Source organism: Kwoniella bestiolae, chromosome 1 (genome assembly GCF_000512585.2).
Source record: "Kwoniella bestiolae CBS 10118 chromosome 1, complete sequence".
Classification (NCBI taxonomy): Eukaryota; Fungi; Basidiomycota; class Tremellomycetes; order Tremellales; family Cryptococcaceae; genus Kwoniella; species Kwoniella bestiolae.
Window position 1 is genome coordinate 4,203,927 of NC_089241.1, and position 23,626 is coordinate 4,227,552.

At 46.8% G+C, this 23,626-nt stretch overlaps 8 protein-coding genes across 8 annotated transcripts; 6 read left to right on the forward strand and 2 right to left on the reverse strand.

Annotated features, from left to right (window-relative positions):
• Nucleotides 1-375: 375 nt before the first annotated feature.
• I302_101577 (uncharacterized protein) lies at nt 376-1,572 on the forward strand (the record flags this gene model as incomplete). The annotated part of the gene is made up of 5 exons (XM_019186963.1): nt 376-602; nt 657-733; nt 790-1,174; nt 1,236-1,301; nt 1,356-1,572. The coding sequence occupies 5 exons, from the start codon at nt 376-378 to the stop codon at nt 1,570-1,572; spliced, it is 972 nt and encodes a 323-aa protein (XP_019049841.1).
• A 931-nt stretch (nt 1,573-2,503) lies between these two features.
• On the forward strand, nt 2,504-4,648 carry I302_101578 (uncharacterized protein; the record flags this gene model as incomplete). The annotated part of the gene is made up of 10 exons (XM_019186964.1): nt 2,504-2,718; nt 2,783-2,814; nt 2,876-2,977; nt 3,039-3,104; nt 3,165-3,459; nt 3,560-3,820; nt 3,891-3,999; nt 4,056-4,185; nt 4,247-4,414; nt 4,482-4,648. 10 exons carry the CDS (start codon nt 2,504-2,506, stop codon nt 4,646-4,648), a joined length of 1,545 nt encoding a protein of 514 aa, XP_019049842.1.
• Nucleotides 4,649-5,321: 673 nt separating this feature from the next.
• Nucleotides 5,322-7,497, forward strand: I302_101579 (uncharacterized protein; the record flags this gene model as incomplete). Its single annotated transcript, XM_065869309.1, has 10 exons — nt 5,322-5,370; nt 5,436-5,499; nt 5,572-5,727; nt 5,980-6,000; nt 6,115-6,264; nt 6,342-6,421; nt 6,492-6,664; nt 6,745-6,870; nt 6,940-7,132; nt 7,199-7,497. 10 exons carry the CDS (start codon nt 5,322-5,324, stop codon nt 7,495-7,497), a joined length of 1,311 nt encoding a protein of 436 aa, XP_065725381.1.
• Nucleotides 7,498-7,987: 490 nt separating this feature from the next.
• On the forward strand, nt 7,988-8,833 carry I302_101580 (uncharacterized protein; the record flags this gene model as incomplete). The annotated part of the gene is made up of 3 exons (XM_019186966.1): nt 7,988-8,114; nt 8,254-8,452; nt 8,647-8,833. 3 exons carry the CDS (start codon nt 7,988-7,990, stop codon nt 8,831-8,833), a joined length of 513 nt encoding a protein of 170 aa, XP_019049844.1.
• A 211-nt stretch (nt 8,834-9,044) lies between these two features.
• Nucleotides 9,045-9,908, reverse strand: I302_101581 (uncharacterized protein; the record flags this gene model as incomplete). The annotated part of the gene is made up of 1 exon (XM_065869310.1): nt 9,045-9,908. The coding sequence occupies one exon, from the start codon at nt 9,906-9,908 to the stop codon at nt 9,045-9,047; it is 864 nt and encodes a 287-aa protein (XP_065725382.1).
• Nucleotides 9,909-9,943: 35 nt separating this feature from the next.
• Nucleotides 9,944-10,880, reverse strand: I302_101582 (uncharacterized protein; the record flags this gene model as incomplete). Its single annotated transcript, XM_065869311.1, has 5 exons — nt 9,944-9,964; nt 10,067-10,102; nt 10,272-10,312; nt 10,377-10,386; nt 10,449-10,880. 5 exons carry the CDS (start codon nt 10,878-10,880, stop codon nt 9,944-9,946), a joined length of 540 nt encoding a protein of 179 aa, XP_065725383.1.
• Nucleotides 10,881-13,735: 2,855 nt separating this feature from the next.
• On the forward strand, nt 13,736-15,346 carry I302_101583 (uncharacterized protein; the record flags this gene model as incomplete). The annotated part of the gene is made up of 4 exons (XM_019186968.1): nt 13,736-14,493; nt 14,560-14,633; nt 14,700-14,770; nt 14,858-15,346. 4 exons carry the CDS (start codon nt 13,736-13,738, stop codon nt 15,344-15,346), a joined length of 1,392 nt encoding a protein of 463 aa, XP_019049846.1.
• A 4,783-nt stretch (nt 15,347-20,129) lies between these two features.
• On the forward strand, nt 20,130-23,022 carry I302_101584 (uncharacterized protein; the record flags this gene model as incomplete). The annotated part of the gene is made up of 5 exons (XM_019186969.1): nt 20,130-20,498; nt 20,559-20,871; nt 20,939-21,663; nt 21,727-22,105; nt 22,160-23,022. The coding sequence occupies 5 exons, from the start codon at nt 20,130-20,132 to the stop codon at nt 23,020-23,022; spliced, it is 2,649 nt and encodes an 882-aa protein (XP_019049847.1).
• Nucleotides 23,023-23,626: the final 604 nt, after the last annotated feature.

The following is a 23,626-nucleotide window of genomic DNA, read 5'->3' on the forward strand; positions in this document are numbered from 1 at the left end:
TAAGCGGAGATGTTTGGAAATCAAGCTAAACTCGATCAAGCTTATTTCCTCAACCGGGTACTCGGTGGGGCTTCATTCCGTCATTTTGTCATGTGAGTACTATCTGCCCTTTTTAGCAGAGAGAACCCAGATGACAACGGACAAGCGCTTGGATTACAGCTTGATATGCTTTCCGAAGAGATATCGGAGGATCGGCAGTCAATACTCGGCTTGTAGATGTATCCGGGTCGGATCACATTTCACAACCTCCCTACCATTGGAAAGATAAAAATCAGAAGTTGGGCCAACGACAACGATGACGATATCCAGACAAGCTTACCATACTGAAGATCGCCAGTCATACACTCTCTATCCGCCATTGTATCAGTACCCACCATGCCAGTCCGACTAGACGCACCCCAAGTGATAGTCCTCACCGATGAAGAACGGGACAGCGGTGTCATGGGCGACAAGAAGCTCTACGATGCCATCGAAGCGTTCTTCACTGATGGTTTGGTTGTAGTTGAGAATGCTATACCTGTAGAATTGGTTGATAAGCTTAACGAGAGAATGTTGAAAGATACGGAGAAGCTACTTGGAGGGGGTGGACAGGTGCACTTCAAGTGAGTCTAGGTATCCCGTCTGATACACAATATATCGCTAACATCAATCGCAAGTCACCTGAACCAAAACGCCGCTACTAAAGGTGCTGCAGCTGGAGGTAATCTATCTCAAGTCCCACCTCTCGAGACAGGTAAGTCTAGCCGACTGTCCAGATTCTGAGATCGAAGACTAATAGGACCGCCGTAGAATGGCTCTTCCCCGAGATTTTCGCCAACAAGCACGGTGCCCGGATCGTCAACAACATTCTCGGACCAAAACCAGAAGTCCATTTCTGTCGTACAAACACTTTACTAGCCACTGAAGAAAGACAGCACGTCCATGCGGATCTACGATTCGAACATCCCCAACATCCCTTTGCCATCGCCTTCAACACCTGCCTGATTGATGTCGGTCCGGAAAACGGGTCTACGGAACTATGGCTGGGTACTCAGAATACGAGCTTAGAGTGCCATAGAGATTTGGGTGAACCTATGATCGCGGAAGACAAATTGGAGGAAAGGAGGAAAGTTAGACCTCCTATCTACCCGAGGTTGAAAAAGGGTTCGCTCGTCTTGAGAGATTTGAGATTGTGGTGAGTATGGGACGACCGTCTTGCAGGGGTCAGCCAGCTGGATACTGATATGTTGGTGAAGGCACGCCGGTATGCCAAACCCCACTCAAGAGACCAGAATCATGCTCGCTATCGTATACTGGGCCTCGTAAGTGATGTCCTTCTTCATTCAGCATTTCGAGTGCTGATAAAAGATGCCTAGGTGGTACAAGAACGGTGCTGTCATCCCTATGCCCATGTCTCTCAAACCAACCATTCAAGCTTTGGAAGAATCAGCCAACATCAAGTACGCCGCAGAATGGGTACCGGACGAAGGTTACAATTATCTGGACATCAAGTTTAGCAACAACTTCAGCTCGACCTTGACTCCTTGGGTGTGGGAGAAGATCCAGCACGTGAAGACTGTCAAGGGGTATTAGATGTCCCAGTGGGATTTGTATTTATGTATCGATTGGGAGATGTGAAATCTGCGACTGTTTGTACTCTGAAATGGAATGGGTGCCTTGGCCTGACAACTAAGATGATATACTTGAACGACGATCCATTATGATCAATGATGCTCCTTTAAGCACAAATGTTCAAATTCCTTGTAGACAAAAGAAATGAAAAATCACATGTGCACTCGCCCACACAACTTCCCCACAGAGACTCGTGACCATCTAAGACCTCATCGCAGATGACTTTGATTTCGTCAGCTCCTGCCTGTCATTTTGCCAACGTGCCCGCTCTCCTACGATGCGAGATCGCAAAAGCGCTTGTGGAACAATGCAAAAGCAAACGTTGATGGAGGAACGTTCCCTCATTTCAATCCGGTCTTTTAGTTACCCGAATCTGCCTTCACAAGAGACCCGAGCTTAAGCTGTGGCTCCGTCCCTTCCCAAGCAAGGACGTTTAACAAGCTTCATATCCGTGTTACAATCGACCATAAAAACTCCGCTAGTCTGCTTTCGTAGTCGGATCATCACATGACTCTCTCAAATTCGGAGACCCACTGCCCTTGCATACAATCACGCCGCGCCAAGGGGAACATGCTCATTACTAAGGGGAACACCTGAGGATCGACTTTGAACTGCTGATTCCATCCTTATGTCCATATACTGAATTCGGTCCTTCCATCGAAACGCAGCAGCCGATAGTAGTCTGATCGTTCTCCGAGTCGGATTCGGCTGTCCTCAAAGAAAGATTCGGTCCAGGAATTTTTGTACTGAACGATCCTTAGATCTAGCGTACCATGACCTGATTGTCTTGAAATAGCTGGAAATTTACATATATAGCTTCAAGGCCCCATCTCTCCCCAATGGAGACCCCATCGTGACCATCATCTTCACGTTGATTGACTGACCTGTTGAAATGGCAACTCACACTCACCATAACGATTCTCATCCGCACAATGTGCCTAGCGATGCGCCCGTGGTACCGCTGGGTGACGACGATATCATCAAACATGAGCATGAGCATGTCGAGGACTCCGCTGCGCCCGTGCCTGAGAGTTTCAGGGATAAGACCGAGGACGAGCGGAAGGCGATGGAAAAGAAGATGGTGAGGAAGATGGATATGGTCATCATGTGGGTGTCGGCTCGTGGTGATATATCTTTGAGGGAGTAGGAGCTGATAAATGGGAATGACTAGGCCAATCATGGGTGTCTTGTATATCATGAATTGTAAGTGGCTTTAAGCCTGAATCGCCTCTTCAAGTACTGACGTCAATGTCCTTCGCCATAGACGTCGACAGATCAGCTCTAGCAGCTACCAAGGTATATGGCATCATGGAAGATCTTGGTATGAGCACCACAGACTTCGCTACTGCCATCTCGATTCTTTTTGGTACGTTCTATCACCTGGTCACACTGCTATACCATTGCTGACTTGTCATGTTCTTCTGCAGCCGGTTACATTCCCTTCCAGATCCCCTCCAACCTCATCATGACCAAAGTCAGCCGTCCTGGTCTTTGTGAGTGGCAGTTCACGTACGTATTACTTACCATGCTCACTAACCTTATCTCTCTCCCAGACATTTGCAGCGCCGCCGTTATCTGGGGAGCTGTGTCCGCATGTACCGCTGCGGCCAAGACGTACCACCACCTGCTCGTCATCCGTGTGATGCTCGGTGTGACGGAGGCAGTCTTCTTCCCTGGTATGATCTACTTCCTCAGTGCTTGGTACACGAAGAACGAGCTGGGTAAACGACTTTCCGCGCTGTTCATGTTCCAAATGGTCGGAAACGCTTTCGGTGGTTTCGTCGCCGCTGCGTGTTTGACGCTCGATGGGAGGTATTCGATCGCAGGTTGGAGATGGCTTTTTATTGTGTAAATTTGCTTCTCCTCCTTCCTCGTCTTGGGAGGATCATGTTCCGTGTCGAGGAGATCGCGAAGCTGGAGGCTGATTTGTCGTTTGTCGAATTCGCAGTGAAGGAGTGGTGACCATCGGATGCGGTATCATTGGAGCCTTGTTCATGCCTGAGTTCCCTCACAATGCAAGACTGCTCAAACCTATCGAAAGGGATTATGCAGTGTGGAGGCTCGAGATGGAAGCTGGTGCAGGTGAAGGCAGTGATGATACCTCTACATTGGGCGGGTTCAAGCTCGCCTTGTTCGATCCTAAAGTCTGGACGATGGTTTGGTGTATGGGTATGGGTCAAGCTATGGGGTCGATCGTCAATTTCTTCCCGTGAGTGAGGATATCAAACGCACTCTCCTTTTACCCGTGAGCTGACCAATAATATTCCCCATATATATAGTATCATCGTCAATACTCTTGGTTATAACAAGACTGGAACTTTGCTTTTGACCGCTCCTCCTTACCTGCTTGCCGCTGTGGTATTCTACACTATCTCCTGGATCAGTGATGTGAGTGTGCAACTACCTCGACCCTTGAATCGTGGCTGACTCTGCACACACCACAGCGTCGAAACCTGATGTACCCAATCATCATGACTTGTCTTAGTGTCGCCATTGTCGCGTACGTCATCGCTATCGCAACGCTGAAGATCCCAGGGCGTTACTTCGCTATGATGCTCATGCCGAGCGTGTGTTGTGAGTGTCGCATGGGATCTCAAGGAAGGCTGCAGAGCTGATTGGGCTTTATCGATACTAGCCGGTCCCCAAATCATGTTGTACAAAACCCTCAACGTCCACATGGCTCGGCCATATCCCAAGAGAGCAGCCGGAGTAGCCATGATGAACGCCATAGGAGGGATTAGTAACGTCTGGACTTCGTATCTGTACTACGACGCTCCTCATTACTACGCTGCGTTTGGTTGTGGTGAGTCCGTTCGAATACCCATCGAAACCTCTCGAAGTGTGCAGCTAATGTCCGTCCCTGTGGGTAGTTCTTGGCTGCACCATCTCTTTCATGATCACCATCACCCTCTACAGGCTGTACGTACAGCGAATGAACCGACTCTTGGGAGGTACGCCCGAACAACAACGCCAAGCTATGAAGAGCGGTGTGACTCAACAGCAGGTCGACTTGGGATGGCGTTATATTGGTTATTAGGGAGATGCGATCACATGGTCCATGTCTGATTACACCACAGATATGTTAGAGCGGGGTGTATAAATGATGATGTTTGAAGACGTGATTGATTTGCAAAGTATTTTTGATAGTATGACCTTCATCTTTTGGCTATCTAAGCTTAGTGGAACGAGATGTATGAGTAATTGTGGATTCCAGTTAGTGTCCCAGTAGAAAACCGGATAAATCGGACATGGTGCAATCGATCTCCACTCAGCTTAAATGCCGTAAGTTTACATCAGATGATGAGCATGAACCGCGTGGTGTCTAACCTTCACAAAATGAGGAACGCGTGGAAAATTCTTCATGTCAATTACCGCTCGCTTGGAGATTTTAGATTTTTGGATTTTGGCTCGTTTCGTTTCGTTTCGTTTCGTTTCGTTCAGCTCCAACTCCAACATCTCGTTTGACGTTCCCCTTAGTAGTCAAGCGATGCCAAGCGAAGATGGTCTCCCAAGTAACCTTACTTGGTATATATAAGTTGGAAAACATGATCATCGATGGCGTGCCCGAAACGAAAAAAAGTTGCTCGTCGCTAGCTCAATACGCGTTAATGTTGGAGATGTGATTTATATATATATTATTGTCACTACACTTCTCGAGACTTCAGCATAGAGCAGAAAGACTTCGTAAGAAGATAGACTAACCATCCACAATGACTTCCATAACCGAGGAGCAAAATGGTATCCAGCAGAAAAAACCTTGTAAGTGTCCTTTCCTGTCCTACTGAGCTGTCCGGACCAACGTTGACGTAAAACATGCTACCCAGTCTACAGATCAGTCCCATTCCAGATTGCAGTGGCAGCCGGAGTATCCTTCACCGCCCCTGGCATGTGAGTTTCATTCCATTCACTTCCCACTTCACACAACCTTCCTTCCAGAGTTCCGAACTGATATCGCGATAGGTGGGATGCCCTGGGTGGTCTTGGAGCAGGAGGAGCGGCCGAGCCATACGCCGTCTCTGCTGCTAATGCTATTCTCTACGCATTATTTGCGGTATTCTGTGTGCTTGCCGGAGCTATCAATAATAGAATTGGGTTGAAATGGGGTCTGGCTTTAGGGTGAGTTGGGATTCTGATTTTGCTGTGGTACTATCCTGATCATGACCTACCATTTGCTGATATCTCTTCTCTCGCAGAGTGAGTTTCAAGGATCTACTGAATCGTTGCAAGGACGTCCGACAAGGGAAAATGAACTGATGATTCGGAATGCTAGGCTATCGGATACCCACTCTACGGAGCAGGATTATACACTAACAACAAGACAGCTACCACATGGTTCATGATCTTCGGGAGTGTCTGTTGTGGAATCAGTGCGGGATTCTTCTGGGCAGCGTGAGTGAAGCTTCCAATCAATCAGTATTGGTTCCTGTACGGCTTGCAATGTAGCATCAAGGGCAATTTCGCGATATAATCCTAAAACGTCAATATGCTGATTCTGCCTCACAGTGAAGCCGCAATTATCATTGGATACCCCAGCCCAAAGGAAAGAGGGTTCTACCTAGCCTGTTGGCAAACTGCTAAAGCCTCTGGACCGATCATTGGAGGAGCAATTACATTGGGATTAAACGCTAATAGGGAGACCGCCGGATCAGTCGGGTAAGTTCAAACATCCCCTTCTTCCTTCTTTCTCCTTCCATCCTTCTTCAACAAAACTAATTCCTTACCTCTTATAGTTCAGGTACCTATATTGTATTTATAGTTCTGATGTGTTTAGGATTGCCCATTGCTTTATGCTTGAGTCCTGCTCATAAAGGTAAGCATCAACTTGCCCTGGAGCAGCTAGCGGGAGAGAAAGAAGTAGCTGACGGTTCCGTCGATCGTAGTTTGGCGAAAAGACGGTACTCGAGTCGTAGTACACAAACATGCAAGTTGGTGGGCGGAACTTCAAGCTGTTGGAAGATTAGCTATCTCGCGAAGGATTGTACTTCTCGTACCGGCATTCTTCATTAGTTATTTCTATAATCCCTTCGTCAGTACTTGGTTGACCAGTTACTTTGTAAGTTCACTGTTCCTACCTCTCCTCAGCAGCTACCCAGATCTCGATGAGAAGGCTTACGGCATACGTTGTTACTGTAGACCGTCCGATCTCGAGCATTCTCATCCTTCTTCACTCCCTTTGCCGGTATCTTCAGTTCCTTCATCATCGGTACTTTCCTAGATAGACAATCAATCTTCATTCGAACCAGAGCTAGAATTGCCTTTGTAAGCTCCTCCTCCGCCTTCTTCCCCTCGGTAAGGTGGCTGCAGCTCATATATATGTTTGGGTCATAGGCCACCATCGTTACTCTGCTCGTTGGAACTTGGATCTGGGCCATCATCCTCCAAAAGAGATTCTACGATAACCCCCCCGTATTCGACTGGTTCAAAGGTGGTTTCGGATCTGCGTACGCCCTGGTCTTCTTCTGGACGTTCACGGGTCAAGCTTTCCAACAGTATTGTTATTGGTTGATTGGACAGTACACCAGTGAGTCTGCTATACCTCATCACCTAGAGTACTCAAGGGTAATGCTAATCCTCTTCCACCCCACAGCCGACCTCACCTCCCTCTCCCACCACACAGGTATTCTCCGAGGTCTCGAGGCCCTCGGTCAGACAGTCGCATGGGCGATGCAGTCCGAAGCAGGTGTGAACCACTTCGTAAGCATCGGGATCAACTTTGGGATCCTCCTCATAGCCATCGTACCCACTTGGATCGTCGTTTCTGCCCTGGACCACACGCACGAAGAGGTGGTCACTGAGGAACAGGTTGTCGGGTCAGATAAGGCTGATGAAGAGGGGTCATTGGGGCATGGGAATGAGGGGTTGGAGGCTGCTGCGTTGGCCAAGTAGACCAACCTCAAGCTTTCAGCTAAATATACATAGATAGATAGATGGGGTAATAATGCATATAATTTCGACCTCCGAACGAAGCAATGCCACTTGGCTTGTACCATTGCCTGCTTGCGAGCAGATCTGTACTGTCTTGTAGTAAATGATGCTGTCTAGGAGAGTAGATTGATAGACTGTACCCTCAGAGAGGCCAGTCTGTGCTCTCCACAATCTGCGTAGCTTACATTGACCATGATGTATGCCTCAAGGATGAACAAAGGAGAAAGGTTTTATACTGACGAGTCGTGTGACATGACGTAATCCCTCTACACTCACTCTCACTTTTGCCACCCAACATCAGTGCACGACTCTTTTCACACGTTACGTCGTAATAAATAATGTCGATCATCCTCATCCAACCGACTATCACTATTACTTTGACCATTCCATCTTCCATCTTCCATCTTTCATCTCTCATCTCCTCATAGACATATCACTAGACTCACCAAACATGTCGAACAAACCCTCCTACGCAGCTATAGTGTCCAACAGTTCCACCAAGTCGAATGGGCAGGGATCTATCCCTCAAAGTGCAGGTGCAGGTGCAGGTGTAGGACCAAGCGATGCTCCTCCGCCTTGTGAGTGACATATTCTCTTCCACCTGACCATCGCATCTCAACTGTACTTGACACAACCTCATTACGTTTCTGCGCCATGTTCTGGTGCTAGATTGATACCTACACCTCCGGAGGATACTAGACTGATCGATCATCGCAGATACCGAACCCCATATACCCCATCAGACCCTCCTTCCACCACCCCAGCAACAACAACGACAATACCCCCAGGATGTCGAATCGAACCAAACCTCAAACGGATGGACCCCACCCCCTTCCTATGCAGTAGCTAGATCAAGGGCGTTGAAGAGGTTCTGGACGGCTTTCTTCTGGGCATGGTTGATTTGGATATTTGTAGGGTGAGTCTTGGCCTCTGACCCTCCATCGTCGCATCCGCACATGAGAATCAGAATATCACTGTGTCATATCACTGCAATTCATCCTATCGTTTTCCTCTTACATGCTCAACTTTGGCTATCTTGCCCAACATCCAACTTCTCTAAAGCATATTATCATCGTGAAGTATTTTGCTAATCCCACTTCGTACCTTTAGCCTTCTGATAGGCGGCGGCGTCTCAGACATCTCAAACGACCGTTCAAGAGGACATCATGGCCATTGGGACAAACATGGTGATTGGCATGACGATAGTGGTAGAGTATACATCGCATCAGAGGGGATAACATCCATGTTGGTCAGAGTGAAAGATAAGGCGACGGGGGTGTTGCCTGATTTCTCGTAGTCGATGGTTTCACGGCCCTCCCTTCTGAACACCTTCTATGTATATCTATCATCCCAGTTGATCGTTCTCGTTTTTCCTATATATCTAGTTTCTCAATTTGTTTGTACGTATAAACATAAGATATAACGAAATACATGTAAACAACTTCACCGTATACAAACTCATTCGCATCCTTACTATATCGCTACAAGTATCTCTATCGCATCCTACCTTACTCCTCGTGCACCTGCTCGTGACCATCCTGTCTAAACCACCCCTTAACCCTCTCCACTCTCCTATCCAACCCCAAACTGAACCTAACAGCCAACTCCTTATACCCCTCAACACGCTTATACTGCCCATCCTTGATCCACCTAATCCACCACTTCTCCGCCTCTCTTTTCTTTCGTTCCTTCTCCCTAGCGTCCTTTCGCGCTTGCCTAATCTCATCAGAATTCACCTCTAATATCTGAGTTTCAACATATACCAACAACTTATGAGTGACGGACGTCAACCCATTATAAAATTGAATCAACGTATTGACCGCCCCAACCAGAACCAGAATGACCATCATGATTGTTCCTATGCTAATCCTCCCTGCGTTATCTGTATTTCCCCCTCCCCCTCCTCTTCTTCTAGCAAAATTCCCAAGGAAGCCAAATCCACGTAGACCGTTCATCAGCTGGAGGGGTCCGAAGAGCGATAAGCTAAGTAAGAGCGATAAGAAGGACATTGATCCAATGGTTGCTAAGCCAAGTAAGAACCGTACCACCAGCTCAAATCCCAGATTTGCCAATGGTGAGGGTAGATGCAAGTTGGTCGATACTCTGTCTTTATAGACCAAAAAGGAATTGCTAAGATCGACGAACGTCTGGATGGATCCGATAAAGATATCCCAGATCAGGGCACCACCCCCTCCAACCACTATCACCGGCCCTCCGTCCATTGCGGTGTACGGATCGTCCATCAGGTCGAACATGGATTTGACCGTTGGGCGATTACTTCGCGAGAGAAGGGTTCGGGAGATGGTAGGTGAGTGGTGGAGGAGTAGGTGGAGGGTCTCGCCGAGGAGGAGGGTGAGGAAGGTGAATGTCATAAGGGTGGATAGGAGGAGGATGGGACGGGACGTGGCTAGGCCTGAGATGAGGGTTCCTGTGGGTGTGGTTGGGGCGAAACTCATCAGTACAGGTCTTTTTCGCATATGAGATGACCCGATTTGCTGGGACAGGATGAGGATGGAGATACAGTACTCACTGCGCAGTTGGTAGCGATAATGGCATTGAGGGCATTCTAGCGAAAAAACGTCGTGTGAGTAAATTGCCAGTGAGACTAGGTAAGATGAAGTGAGCATGGACTTGTACACGAACCCAGATGCGCTTTCTGCATTGGGGTGACGATGGATATCATCAGCGTTTGTTCCCGGGCCGACTGAGATGACAGGCCGAGAGACCACACTCACAGCATTCGTACCGGTTCCTCTCCAAGCGTTCAAGCATTTCACTATATACCATTCAATCATCAGACATCTCTTCTGGTGCGTGTGAAGACATAGGGTATTACGCACCATGAACATACTACATCCACATTGATAACATCAGCGTAAGACCATACCAGACGATTAACAAGAGACACTCACACGCATACTACCAGTGCACAAACAAGGAGAGATCATCCTTCCCAATATGGCTTCTTCTTCAGGTCCAGAGAAACATATCCTACAGGTCTTGTCACTAGCTGTATCCTCCTCGCGCTTTCTTTCCTGCTCTTGGTTGCGCGGCAACGGCTTGGCTTCCTCCTCATCTGAGCGTGTCTGGGGAGTCTCCCCCTCCTCACCGGCTGAGCTGCTTGGCCCATGATGAGGCAGGTCTCGATCGTTGGACGTAGCATACTTCCATGCTCTCGAGTGAGCTGGACCCGAGCTCTCATCCAGTGGGGTAGAAGGTAATGACTCCTCCACGTTTTGTTCATCTTCCATATCCATATCTAGATCCCAGCCTGAGCTGATATCCAGATCGAGGTTATGGGGTCGATGCGATCGATATGAAGGGTCATCAAGTATGTCTGACATTATGATTGTTTGATTCTCTTTATGAGTAGAGTGACTACATCTGAGTCTATGAGGTGTATCCCTATAGTACAAGTATATCAACCTATGTTAAATGTACAGGTATACTTGAATACCAAGAACACTAAGGAAACACGCAATAGGACACGTCTATACCCGACGGTCATGGTACTGGGTCTACTAGGCCAATACCCGGCCGGAGCTTGTCCTTCTAACCGGTCCGTGCAAGAACCATCCTCTCAAGCGACCAAACTCAACTGAACAATAACTACTACCGTCCGCGAGACTGTTCGTACAGAAAAACATAGTCTTATACAGATATAGACGATGGTATCGACAACTGTGTGAACACTGACACCTCACACGCCATACAATGACAAGCTCCGAGCTATGACACCACCTTCTCAAGTCAAGTTAATCAATCATTGCGTGATCTCACGTTTCAAAATCACCATCAACCAACAAGTTGACTAATCTAAGTCATCTTACATCATCCTCCCGCAGTCATGTCAATCACGAGGGAAAGGAAACGCTTTCAACTGGTCTGAACATTCCTGATTGTTCTTACTCGTTGGAGTATCATCCTCAAACGCAACACGACCTTGTCGTCGACGATTGATCGGCTTAATCGACTAGCTTATCTTTGATTTTCGGGATATCCAGGATGGGTTTCATCATATCCCGACAATACTCAATGCTGAATACCAAATAGCAAGAGAAAGGTACGATCATGCGCACAGCCTTCTGCGAGGGGTTGATGGGATCTGGCACTAGTATTTCTAGTATTTCTCGGCAGAGATCGAGCATAAAGAAGGATTCGTTTCATTTCGGACGTCGAAGGTATCAAGGAAAGGAATTATATGATCGACGTGCTCCATCGCATCTCTGCGTCTGCGCTGGGCAGGGAGAGTCTTGACGGATCGCTCACGACTTAGGCATTCGAGCTCCTGTCAACATCTTGACTAACTACACGCCGTCCCATGATGGCGATGACGATGCTGATGGTGATGACCTAGTTAGATCCTTTGATAGTAATCGTTTCCAACTGACACTAGCTCAAAGGATGTTTGATCTGTCTTTTTGCTTTCTTTTTTTTCACTTCCCCAAAATAGATGAAAAACCAAAGGTACCATAATCCACACAGAGGAATGAGATGAATTGACTTTTGGATTTTGATACTAAGTATACATTGCTCACCTGGTGTTTCGTGGGTCAGTCGTAAGATATTAGAACCAACTGGACAATGATATCAACATTCCAATGTCAAGCTATCATGAAGCCAAAATCACAAGACACCAGATAGATCTCACCAATACCATCACCATCACTCCAACTCCGCTTTCGACCGTATGAAACCCAACCCAAACCTATCCTTTGACCTAGTCACTCGTCGTGACGCCCACTCTATCCCTTTCCTCTGCTAGTCGACCACCCACTATCGTACAGTTGACTAGACCATCGCTCAAATCCGATATGAACATATACACATTCGGAATACATCGCACCAACCATTCATTTAACAAAAGGTACAGTACGACAAAACATCGTTTAAAGGTGTTTACATCAGCATCAACATCAAAAGCAATCGATCAATCAATCATCTCAAAGTTCAGTCTAACTCCCCATTTTTTACTACGAGGATGTTGGTGTTAGCCGAGAAACAGTATATCGGAGATGCGATAAACCACAACGAGGATGATGGTTTTGACGAGATTTAGCGTATACGACATGGTATCAAGTGATCTTTGGACCTAGTATGTGTGATATACACAAGGGTGAACAAAGTGATGGTGACCAACTCGTCTTTTGTGTCTGTAACTCACCCGATTGATTCACTCGAGATAACGACATACTCACATATCAAGCTAGAATATTCTTATACCCTACCACCATCCCTTGGCTCTTTTCTCTCTTTCTCTTTCCTTGTTGTGCGATACCATGCATTCATTCACTCGACCTACCCTACTACTTATAGAACCCACACCCACCTCATCTATAATCACATCAATAAACGATAACATTCCCAAAAATCTCATCTATCACGAGTCCAACCCATCAAAGATAGTTCGAATATAGTAAGTTTATCCATCAATCAAGCACAGCAAATCATTCTTGTTATTTTCATTATGACTCGTGGGAAGAAGTAAGATACAAGATTGATCAAAGATACATTGATCATCGTCTCATCTCTACTTCTTCTTATTCTTCTCGAAGCTGTCACATCCTCATCCTTGTCCTTGTTCTATTGCACCCGACAATACTTATAAACCTTATAACCTGGTTCGTCCAGAGGATATCCTATCCCATTCCGTCTGCTTCGTCTTCTTTTTCCTCGTCTTATCCATTACTTTACTGCCTTATAACCTCGAATCGGACTTTGATCACTCTATAACCATATCACAGACATCATCACTCGTTCCACTGCCATTACTATTATTATACATTTCCTTTCATTCATTATTGACATACCCCTTTGAACATATACTATCACCCCCTTAAAGGAATTAGGTCGACCCCTCAAGCTGACATCGAAATCACCATCACTTTCCTTCTTTCCCCCCGATCATTGCTCACAGCCTCCATCTTCATTCTCGACACCATACCCCCTTCCACTCCTTTCATATCTCCCACCCATCATTCTCACGATCCACCTTTGTCTACGAGAGCCAATCCCCACTCGGAAAATATCACTATCATCTATAAAGTTAGGATCAGTTCTGTCAGTGAGTGTCGCTCTTCCTTCTCTCTCATGGACATTTCTTGTCTATTCGTATTCTGTCATCCTTTACTTTGATTATCCTATTCCTATTCTCCTATCAGCTGGACAGGCACTGCTGACATTCTTTATCTCTTTTACGATGGAATCGTTCTTCGCTGATTTACCTACCATCAACTTACCTCCCATCTCAAACCTCAACGAAAACGAAGAAGATAAAATGTCTTCAATGAAATTGATCCAACCTCTGGATCTATCGCGATACCAACTCCCCTATCTACCTACAGCAGAGAGTTCACAATCGCACGACCGTCAACAACTCGACGTGAACCCTTCCTCTACCTCTTCCAATCTCTCTTTGTCCCCTTCGCAATTCATGCAGAACAGTCATTCTGCTCCACCCTCTGCTGCGCCCTATCAATCCTCCTTCACACTTCCCCCAGCCGATCAAAGGAGGACTTTCCCTCAACAAGCCCCATCCACCCAGACCTTCCCATGGCTCGAAAGAGGAGAGTTCACCACCCAAACTCAAACGTATGAATCGCCCTACAGGCCATCCCCTCAACCACCTATAACTCACATCCAGCATAATCATTCCCACTCTACGCCCAATTTCTTCTCCATGCCACTCCCCAGCTCGAACACCTCCACACCATTCCAATATCCCAATTCCCAATTGTCTCCCACCCCTTATTCGGTGCCTGCGGAACTGCACGATCCCACAAACGATATTCCCTTACCATTGCAGAAGAACGATCCGGATGTTAATATTTATACCTTGCCGGAGGGGGTGTGGGAGAGTAAAGCGCCATACGCTCAACCTGATTATAGGAATGGTCCGTTGCCTGGGAAGAGGGGGAAGGGAAAGAATGGAGTGGTGAAGAGTAGTAAGCATGTTTGGTGAGTTGGTCGTTTCTGTTGAGTCAGGTCATGAGACTTATATCTGATTTGTGGTTTGCACGGTAGTCCGGTATGCGATAAGAGGTTTAACAGACCTAGTTCGTTGAATACTCATATGGCGGTTCATACTGGTGCCAAGCGTGAGTACTGATTCATGCCTGTGGTTGTAAGTGAATACTTTTGCTGATTACATATATTCGCTATAGCCTACATGTGTAGTCGACCAGATTGTCAAAGAAGGTTCTCGGTATCATCAAACTTGCGAAGGCACGAGAGGGTGAGTAAGAAGTACCCTCAGTCTTACCATTATCTCTATGCGCAGATTTCGAGAAGATTAGGCTAACACTTTTGAGTGATATCCCAGACTCACGACCAAAGAGCAGAGAAAGAACGACACTCTTACGACTTCACCCACTCCCATCCCCATGCTCATGCTCACACTCATTCCCAGCCATTCAGTATGGGTCACACGCACTCGCATTCGTACTCCCATCCTCCCTCCAACTCATCTACCTTCTCTCAGACCTATTTCAACCACACCCACAACCACAGCCAACCATTCTCTTTTAACTACTATCAACCCACCCTTCCTCCTGAGTATCCCCACCAGCCCATCGGCCCTCCAGCATCTCAATTCGGTTCGTCATCAACTTCCAGCACTGCGGGATCAAGTATCGATTTGGAATATGGATTGGCACAGTATCAGGTCGTCGCGACCTCTCAAAATCAGAATCAGAACCAACGAAGGAAAGGTGAGGCGCCTCGAAGGGGATATGGCTCGATGAGTGAGGCCGAGATAAGTATGGATATGGAGGGGAAGGGGAAGGGGAAGGCGGGTATGTTGCTCGCGTAACTAATGGGAAACAATGTTGCTTGGAGGGATCGATGCGTGGTTGCTGCAGCAGACGGGATGGGTTGGAAGGCGATCAATCTGAGTATGGGCGATCAATGAATCGGCTTTCAGTCTCAAATGGACAATGCCGTACGGACTTTGCGGTAAGACGCAGTATGTTGTATATTCGTATGCTTATGACTATATATAATATATATATATATATATATATATATTTGTATAATAACGATCTGATTATTTGGACAATCTTTCTTCTTTCTTCCAACCGATCTTCGACCATCTATTTTGGAGTACAGTTTACGCTACTCATCATACTATATCATTTGTTGTATAATGATCCGAACGGTACAGTCGTGGTTGTATGGTATTGTAGTAATCATCACATGAACTCATCTATGCCTTACTCCGTCGCATACTTCTACAGCAGGTAAGCGACAGGCGAAATCAACCTCACCCCACTCTGTAAAGATCTCTCTGTACACTCGTACGGCAGTTCCCAATTCGAAATTGCGGGAATGCCATTGCCATTGCCTTCCCCAACCGCTACCTCAACCACAACCGCCGGAGAAAGGTAGTGTCAAACAACAACGTAAGGAAACACCCGAAGCGAGCTTCTCAACATCAACGTCATTTGTATAGTTTCAGCCGTAAACAGGCGTAAAGATCTACACCGATACCGGTCCGGATTAATACATATTTGGTATGGTATACTCGCTTGAGTCCGAGGTGATGTACTGTACTTCAACTCATCGCATCGCTGGACGCTCGCTTGCCTGTTGATGCATATTCAGTACAGTATTGCACGACCCACAATGCCAATGTCATTTCATGACTTTTCCACCGGACTTTTACCGACGGCTTAGAGGTGACCTCGCACCTCTCACAGATACCCCGCAAATGCCCATCGGCTACATCGGAATTAACGAGTAACGACTAACTTTTCTTTTTTGGGTTCAGGGTTTCACTGCACCTCGGGGCTACACGCTTTCTTTAGTTCATCGCCAATGCCGGTGGGATGGAGTGCGTCATCTGTTGGTGGGCTGTGGGATCGCCTTACTGCATTTGGAGCGGATGTTTTACGATACTAGTAAAGTGAGCGGAGTGAATTGAAGTGAAGAGGTCACGTCGCTTCATCCTACTAGTACATTATATACAGTACCTGTATTTCCAGAATGTGTTGGTGATGCGCTCAGACACCACATGAAATGACACAAGCCAAGAAAGAAAAAATGTCTCTGATGAACACAAAAAGAACAAGCGACTTAACTCACCCGACCCCCGAAATGCAGATTGCAAAATCCAAAATCCACCCCGTCCTACCGGATATAACCCCACTTCCGCCCTGCGGTAATTGACCACCGTCTCGTTTAGACCCCACCCCTGCCAAACATAACTCCGGCCCGTATGAGACCGTGACCGTGAGGATATGCCATCGTTTGCGGGTTGCCCTGCATTTACCGCTCACGCCATTGCGATTGCCATTGCCATCTGCTACAGCCGTAGTGCTAGTGCCAAATTCAAATGGGATGATGCTTGTTCTTTTCTCTCTTTTATGGGTTGTTGGGGCCTGGCCTGGAATGGAGTCAGACTCCGGATTCACAGGAGAAGGAAATGTTTTCGACTACACTTTTTAACTCGTTTTCCATGTGCTCTTCTTGTACTGCATGCATGCATGGATCACGATGTATGATCTCGTGATCGGCTTATAGGGTGTGAGATGAGATGAACTGAACTGATTTATGCGATGCTACGCGATGATGATGACTGTGAATTTACTCATGTGGGTCCCACAAAGGGGGAGAGGAGGGGGAGGGGGGTCCATCAGGGTAAAATGTACAATACCCTTGACGGAGATTTAATGTTGTACGTTTGAGTGGATTAAAGGATCAGAGCGGTCCGAGAGTATGTTAGTATTGGTATTTACGCTTTGAATGTTAAAGATAGACCGAGCCGTCGGTATCCAGATGAGATCAGGAGGAGCAGCATCAGCATCAGCATCAGCATCTGCATCTGCATCTGTATTTGCTCGGAAGGAACTTGACCTTACCTCATCTATTTTTTTTTTCTACTTTTTCTTTGTGTTGCTGGAAACAACGTACAGTAGTGCGCACTTCTTTCATTTCTACTCTAGACCACACAGAGTGTTTTGTTTCACCGGATCGGCCTGGCAATACGATCAACCTCTCGTACCCATCTCTATTTCCATCTCGCAACATCTCGTCTTTCTCAACACCTCATCATAAGCGCTATTAAATCGTATCGAGCTGTTTAGGTTTAAGGAAAGGCATCCCCACTTCCACTCTCACTCCCGTATAAAGTCCTTTAGAAGTACAATTGCAATTGCACCGAAACTACGGCTGGACCCTTGACCTACTCGTATCATCAGATCCACCAGAACAATACCAATACCGATACACCATAGCAAACGGAAAGGAAAGGGATTCACATCTTCAATCAAACAACATATCCACCATTCCTTGCGATACATCATCTGACCCGACGCAAAGGAATCGGAAGCAAACGATCTAATCCCCACTACCACAACCGCACACAATCAAAACAATACAAACTCGTTTCGGGTTATTTGTTCCGTGGTAAAGGAAATACCAAACCAAAACACACACTCAGGAAGAAAAGGAGAAGAAGAGATTACTTCACTTTAGAACGATTCGAGACAACACCTGAGACCCCCGACTTCACTTTCCCATTCCGCTTCGACTTCTCCGTGTCTCTTCTCGGCTCTGCTCCCTTACCGATTTTTACTCAACATCCGACCGACCCCTTGAAGACAATCCACATTTTCCCAAGGGGCTCCCCGTCACAATCACTCCGACCCGGTTCAACTATAAACATCTGCCGCAACCGCAATTGTATTTGCATTTGCATTTGCCTTTGTTCCACTTCGTAATAGCATACGCTTTGCATCCCATTCCTTTTCTACTTCAACATCTCTGGTATCGAAGTAGTCCATCTGTGATTTCGATTTCGATTAAAGATCAAGTGAGTTCATCACGTATATGAATATTCTCGCGCCCCCGAGATCCCAACCTCATGCGGTAGCGTAGCCCCACCAGTGTGCCTTGGAGTATCGACGGAGTGATCCAAGCTTATTATGCATTATGCTGATTCTCTCTCTACTATACAGCTCACGATCCATCCGTCATCCACAACTTCAATCAGCTGTTTAATTAGCGTCAATTACTGGGTCAATCCACAGGCATAGGAAGGGAAAAGAAAGGGTGAGTTGAACATTGTACATTCCTTTTGTCCAACCGGGCGGAACTTGACCACCCCCCCCACTCTTGATTCGTTGAGACAAACATCCTTTCAAACTAATCATCACTCACCCACCATCAACGCACAATCCTTCATTCTCTCCCCCCACTCCCCCTCCCCACTTTCTTTGTTGTAACGTCCGGCGGCAACGGGGTAGCACAAAGTTAAATTCGAGTAGATATAGATGCTGATCAGTTGTCTCTTGTCTCTTGTTCTTTCTTTCTCTGCATCTCCGACACCTCGCAACACCACACCATTGTTCTCATCACCCTCGTGGCTCGAAACTAAAATCAAATCCGATTGTTTGCTTCTACCTGGTATCTTCTCGGCTCTCGGCTCTACATCGAATCACGTTATCTGTCTTCTTGTGTGGACTGGTGTTGTGATTCTTTCGCTCATCCGACCAACACGGATCACCATCACATCACACCGTTTCCCCCTTTTGATACACACACATTGCACTGACCCGTACATCTGACCGCGGTCATTCATCATCTATCATTTGTGGATGTGGGACTGTGCTCATCACCATCACCATCGAAAACAACGCCACTGCTCCTACTCCTATATCATTGCATCCTTTCGATCTCAACCCATTTGATGCTAATTGTCTTTCGTCATCATCGTTGGTTGCTTTTGTTGCCCGTCTCCGCCTTTCATCCGCCGGTTGAACACAATTCACCTGCTTGACTCCCATCAAATACGCAAAACTACTACAACATAATCAAATCCTGTTTGTTCCCAACCCTATTCTACTCGACACTACTACCTCTTCTTATCCTATCACAGCGGATCTTCTATTTTGCCCTTCCAATCAGATCAACCCGTGTAACCGATCTCAAACTCGAACTTTGCGACCGAGCGAAGAGGACGGGCGGAACTAAGGATCGTCCTAGCTCGTTGCTTCAACCGCACCTACCTTTGTGATCACCACCCCCCCACTCGACATATATAACAATTCGAGCCTCGACACTCTCAACATCATCCTTTATATATAGGTCTTCCCCACTCGCCTTCTGGAAACACAGAGTATATCATATTATAATTACTTCTGCTTCCTCTTTCTCGCTTATCTGTGTCTATATATATTTTACAACACCGATAAGTTTTTGAGACATTTTATTCTCTTGCGATCGAGTTAGAGCGGATAGAGTAGACCTTCCACATTCGTATTTGCGACCTTCCACCTTTTTACCTTCAACCTTCTGATCGACTGATCACATCATCAACAACACCTGGAACATAATACACAAGAAAGGTTGGAAAGATATTCAGAGGAATAGTAGAATCTTCTATACCTTCTCCTCTCGCCACTTCGATAAAGTCTATCTCATTTTTCAACTTTCATTGAAGGTAAAAAAAATAAACGGTCGAGCGGTTATACTCGATGACAATATCGATCATCTACGATAACCCCAAACAGAATCAATATAAAACACCTCAGTTACCAACCATCAAATCGATATCGACATCGGCATCGCCTCCCTCATACCCATCACCTAAATCGATGAACCTCCCTTCTTTCACTCTGAGTGAAAGCTCAACCTCCAACAAGATGTCGCCTGAACACCCCCATCATCCACATCATCCCCATACGGTCCGACGAGAGTCATTTCATTATTCAGGCGAACGACCTCACCCTCCACCTTTGAAATCGACTTATAGTTTCGTTGGACCTTCTTCGTCTGCCTCGACGTCCAATTTGTTATTACGCACCCCACAAGAGTTGGAACGTAAGCATGACTGGCAGACATCTCCTGGGAAACAAACCTCCCCCAATCAGAATCAGAATCAAGAAAAACCAACCGAGAAAGAAGAGCTGACAACGAAAGGGAGGAAAAGAAAGAGGTTGGCCAAAGCTTGTAGTGCTTGTCATGTGAGTGTACCAATACTTAGTGCTTAAGAGGTGATTCGTGTGCTGATTGTTTCGGTGCAGAAAAACAAAAGAAGATGTGATGGTTTTGCACCATGTTCGAATTGCGAGTTTTCCAACCGACCTTGCTTGTACCTCAACGCTCAAGGCGATCCCATCCCACCACCTCGGACCAGAGACTCTTCGGCCGTTCCTGCGCGACCTAATAAAGACGATAAGCAATCTTCGAACGCTCACGAGAGAAAAACCAGCGGCGAGAGCAACTGGTCGAGAAGGGAGAGCTTCAAGGAGGATGCTGAACATCACCGACGACCCTCGCTTGGGCCCATACAGGCTGTTGAGCACGATACGACATTGGGTGCAGAGTTGATTGATAGTGAGTGTCTCGAGTATCAGCGGATATTAGTAGGCAAGATCTCTGCTAAAACGTAATCATCCCACAGTCTTCTTTCGTCGGTGCGCACCTCTCTCAACAATGCTTCACGCACCAACTTTCCACTATCGACTATATATGAATCAAGTCTCACCGATCTTACTGGATATCATCTACGCGTTCTCCTCCCGACTATGCGAGAACCCAACGTTCGTATCGACCTTCTCACCTTCTCAACCCGCTCATTTACGTGGCGAGGCGTTCATACATCGAGCTCATGGTGCTGCTCAACGAATGATCGAAGTCAGGAAAACATGGAATGAAGAAGAACGACGTATGGACAGGGGCACATGGCAAGAGACAGAGTTGGCTCAAGCGTGTTATTTGCTCAGCGTCTACTTCAGCTGTCTCAGACAACCTAAAATTGGGATGTTCTATCTTGATTCTGGTTTGGACATCCTCCGATCACCCGATCTAGAATACATCCCCCCTCCTGCTACCCACCTGAGCCTGAATCCAGTGGAATACAACACCCTGATGGAAATTAGAATCAGGACTTTCTGGTTGTTGGTTTTCCACGATTTATGTGCGGCTGCGAATGGAAGACCTAGGAGATTCACTGAGTCCGATCTCGGGAATACACCTCTCCCATCTAACGAGAGTCACTGGAACAGGTGGGGTGGGAATGCAGTTGGTGGGAGAGAACCTGGAAGAAGAGATGGGTTGGTACCGGGTAGTGGAAATTGGCCTGGAGAGGACGGTCAGATCGGAGAATTGGGTCATGTCTTACGTATCGTAAGTCAAGTTCTGATTGGTCAATCACAAGACTCTCCGTTGACGGTATCTGATGTATTGTAGCTATCGATCTTCGCCGATATCATGACTCTCGCTACGGATAGTAAGACCGATCGATCCGAACCTAAGCAAAACCTCGCCTCGAGGTACGAATCTGCGCTGAAGAGCTGGGCGATGAATTTGCCTCGACACCTGCATTTTGACGAACACAACTTGTCCTCGGCTGTGAACAGATTAGCCTCTCCCGTCGCCGAGATCAAGATGACCGGTTGGATGTACGCCTACATGCACGCTGTGGCTGAGTGTGGGATGTTCTACCTGCAAGCTGCTGTTGCTCAGTTCACCGATGGTGCATATACTGCGCAGAGGCAGAGCCAAGCGGTGGATAATCTGACTGTTATCATGGACTCCATCGGTAGGAATGGACGTGAAGGTTGTTGCTGTGAGTTGCGTCCAGCTGAAACACAAGATATTCAGCTGATGGTGATCGTGATAGTCCTCTTCCCGCTATTTGTCATTTCGAACTGGCAAGAACACCTCAAGATGTCCAACTTGGTGGTTCCAGGACCTCAACAAGCCATCATGGAAGATCGCCTGTCACTCTGGTGGAATGAGATGAGAGCCGAATGGGGGACAGAACGACACGACCTGCTTCAACGTGGTTTCTACTCTCTCAACACCAACGGGACGGGACCAACACCGACCGCATTGGCCACTCCTCGCTTCTCACAATCTCAACCTACCATCGAACTACCTGCTTCGGGGCTGGGACTAAGCCTATACCAGACATCACCAGTCAGGCAAATGACCACCGAGACTGCTTCCGCTATATCTGCTACATCGCCCGTATCGACCATGTCAATATCCACACCTCACATGTCGACCTACTCTCGATTCTCAATTAGCGGTTCCTCCGCGCCGCCGACCTTACCGCCCCTCCCCCTTCGGCCCAGAGCACAGTCCTCGGCAGCTACCATGTCGGTATCTTACACTTCACCCTCACCTCCCATCGGATCGAGGATCTTACCTGGGATGATCAAGTCAAGCTCATCTGGTCGATCAGACTTGATCTCTCTACCACCGTTGTCAAGCGAGTTCAAGTCGAATTTGAAAATAACCAGTCCAAGACATCATCCGTACGCTAGATCACCGCGAATGAGCTGGGCAGGACCGACAATCACAACGAGTTCGAATACTTCGACGATAAATGGGAATGGGAAATCACCGAGGAAGGAGTCGTCCAACCATTTGATGGGTATTGCTGCGCTGGTTAGTGTCGCTGAGAATGAGAGGGAGGAGAGGGAAAGGGAGAGGCAGAGAGAGAGGGAAAAGGAGAGAAGGACTCTGACGACTGTTTAGGCTTTCGTTTACTTTTGGGCCCTGGGACACACACAGAAGAAAGGAATGTATTTTAGAGAATATAAGCTCTTGGATTCTTTTGTTTGGGTGTCGGTGTTGGATTATGGGATTATGGGATTAGGGGATTATGGGATTAGTAGATTGTATAGAATATATGACTTGTTTACACTTGCACTTATACACGCGGTTTTGTCATTTGTTTGGCATTTGTCAGGCTTATTGGTTTGTATTACTAGACTTACTTGGATTGGGTGTGTTTTGCTTTTCTCGGTCTTCGGTGCAGAAGTATATGGTCAAGTGGACGATAAAATGTGGTATATAGTGTGGAATGTATCTTTATATCTATGTCCAACTGCTATCAACGTATGCAATCAGGTAAACTGCTGTCACACTCTTACTCTTACTTTCAATGATAACCAAAGCATCGACGAGGATGCTCATACAGTAACTTGTATGCATGTATCGACATACTCATCTATCCATCTATCCATCTATCCATCTATCCATATGTCGCTGTCTACATATGCGCTGGGTAGTCGACTCCGGTTGAACTGGTAAATGATGAATGCGGTTATTGAGTCCAACTTAACTCACCGAGCAAGAA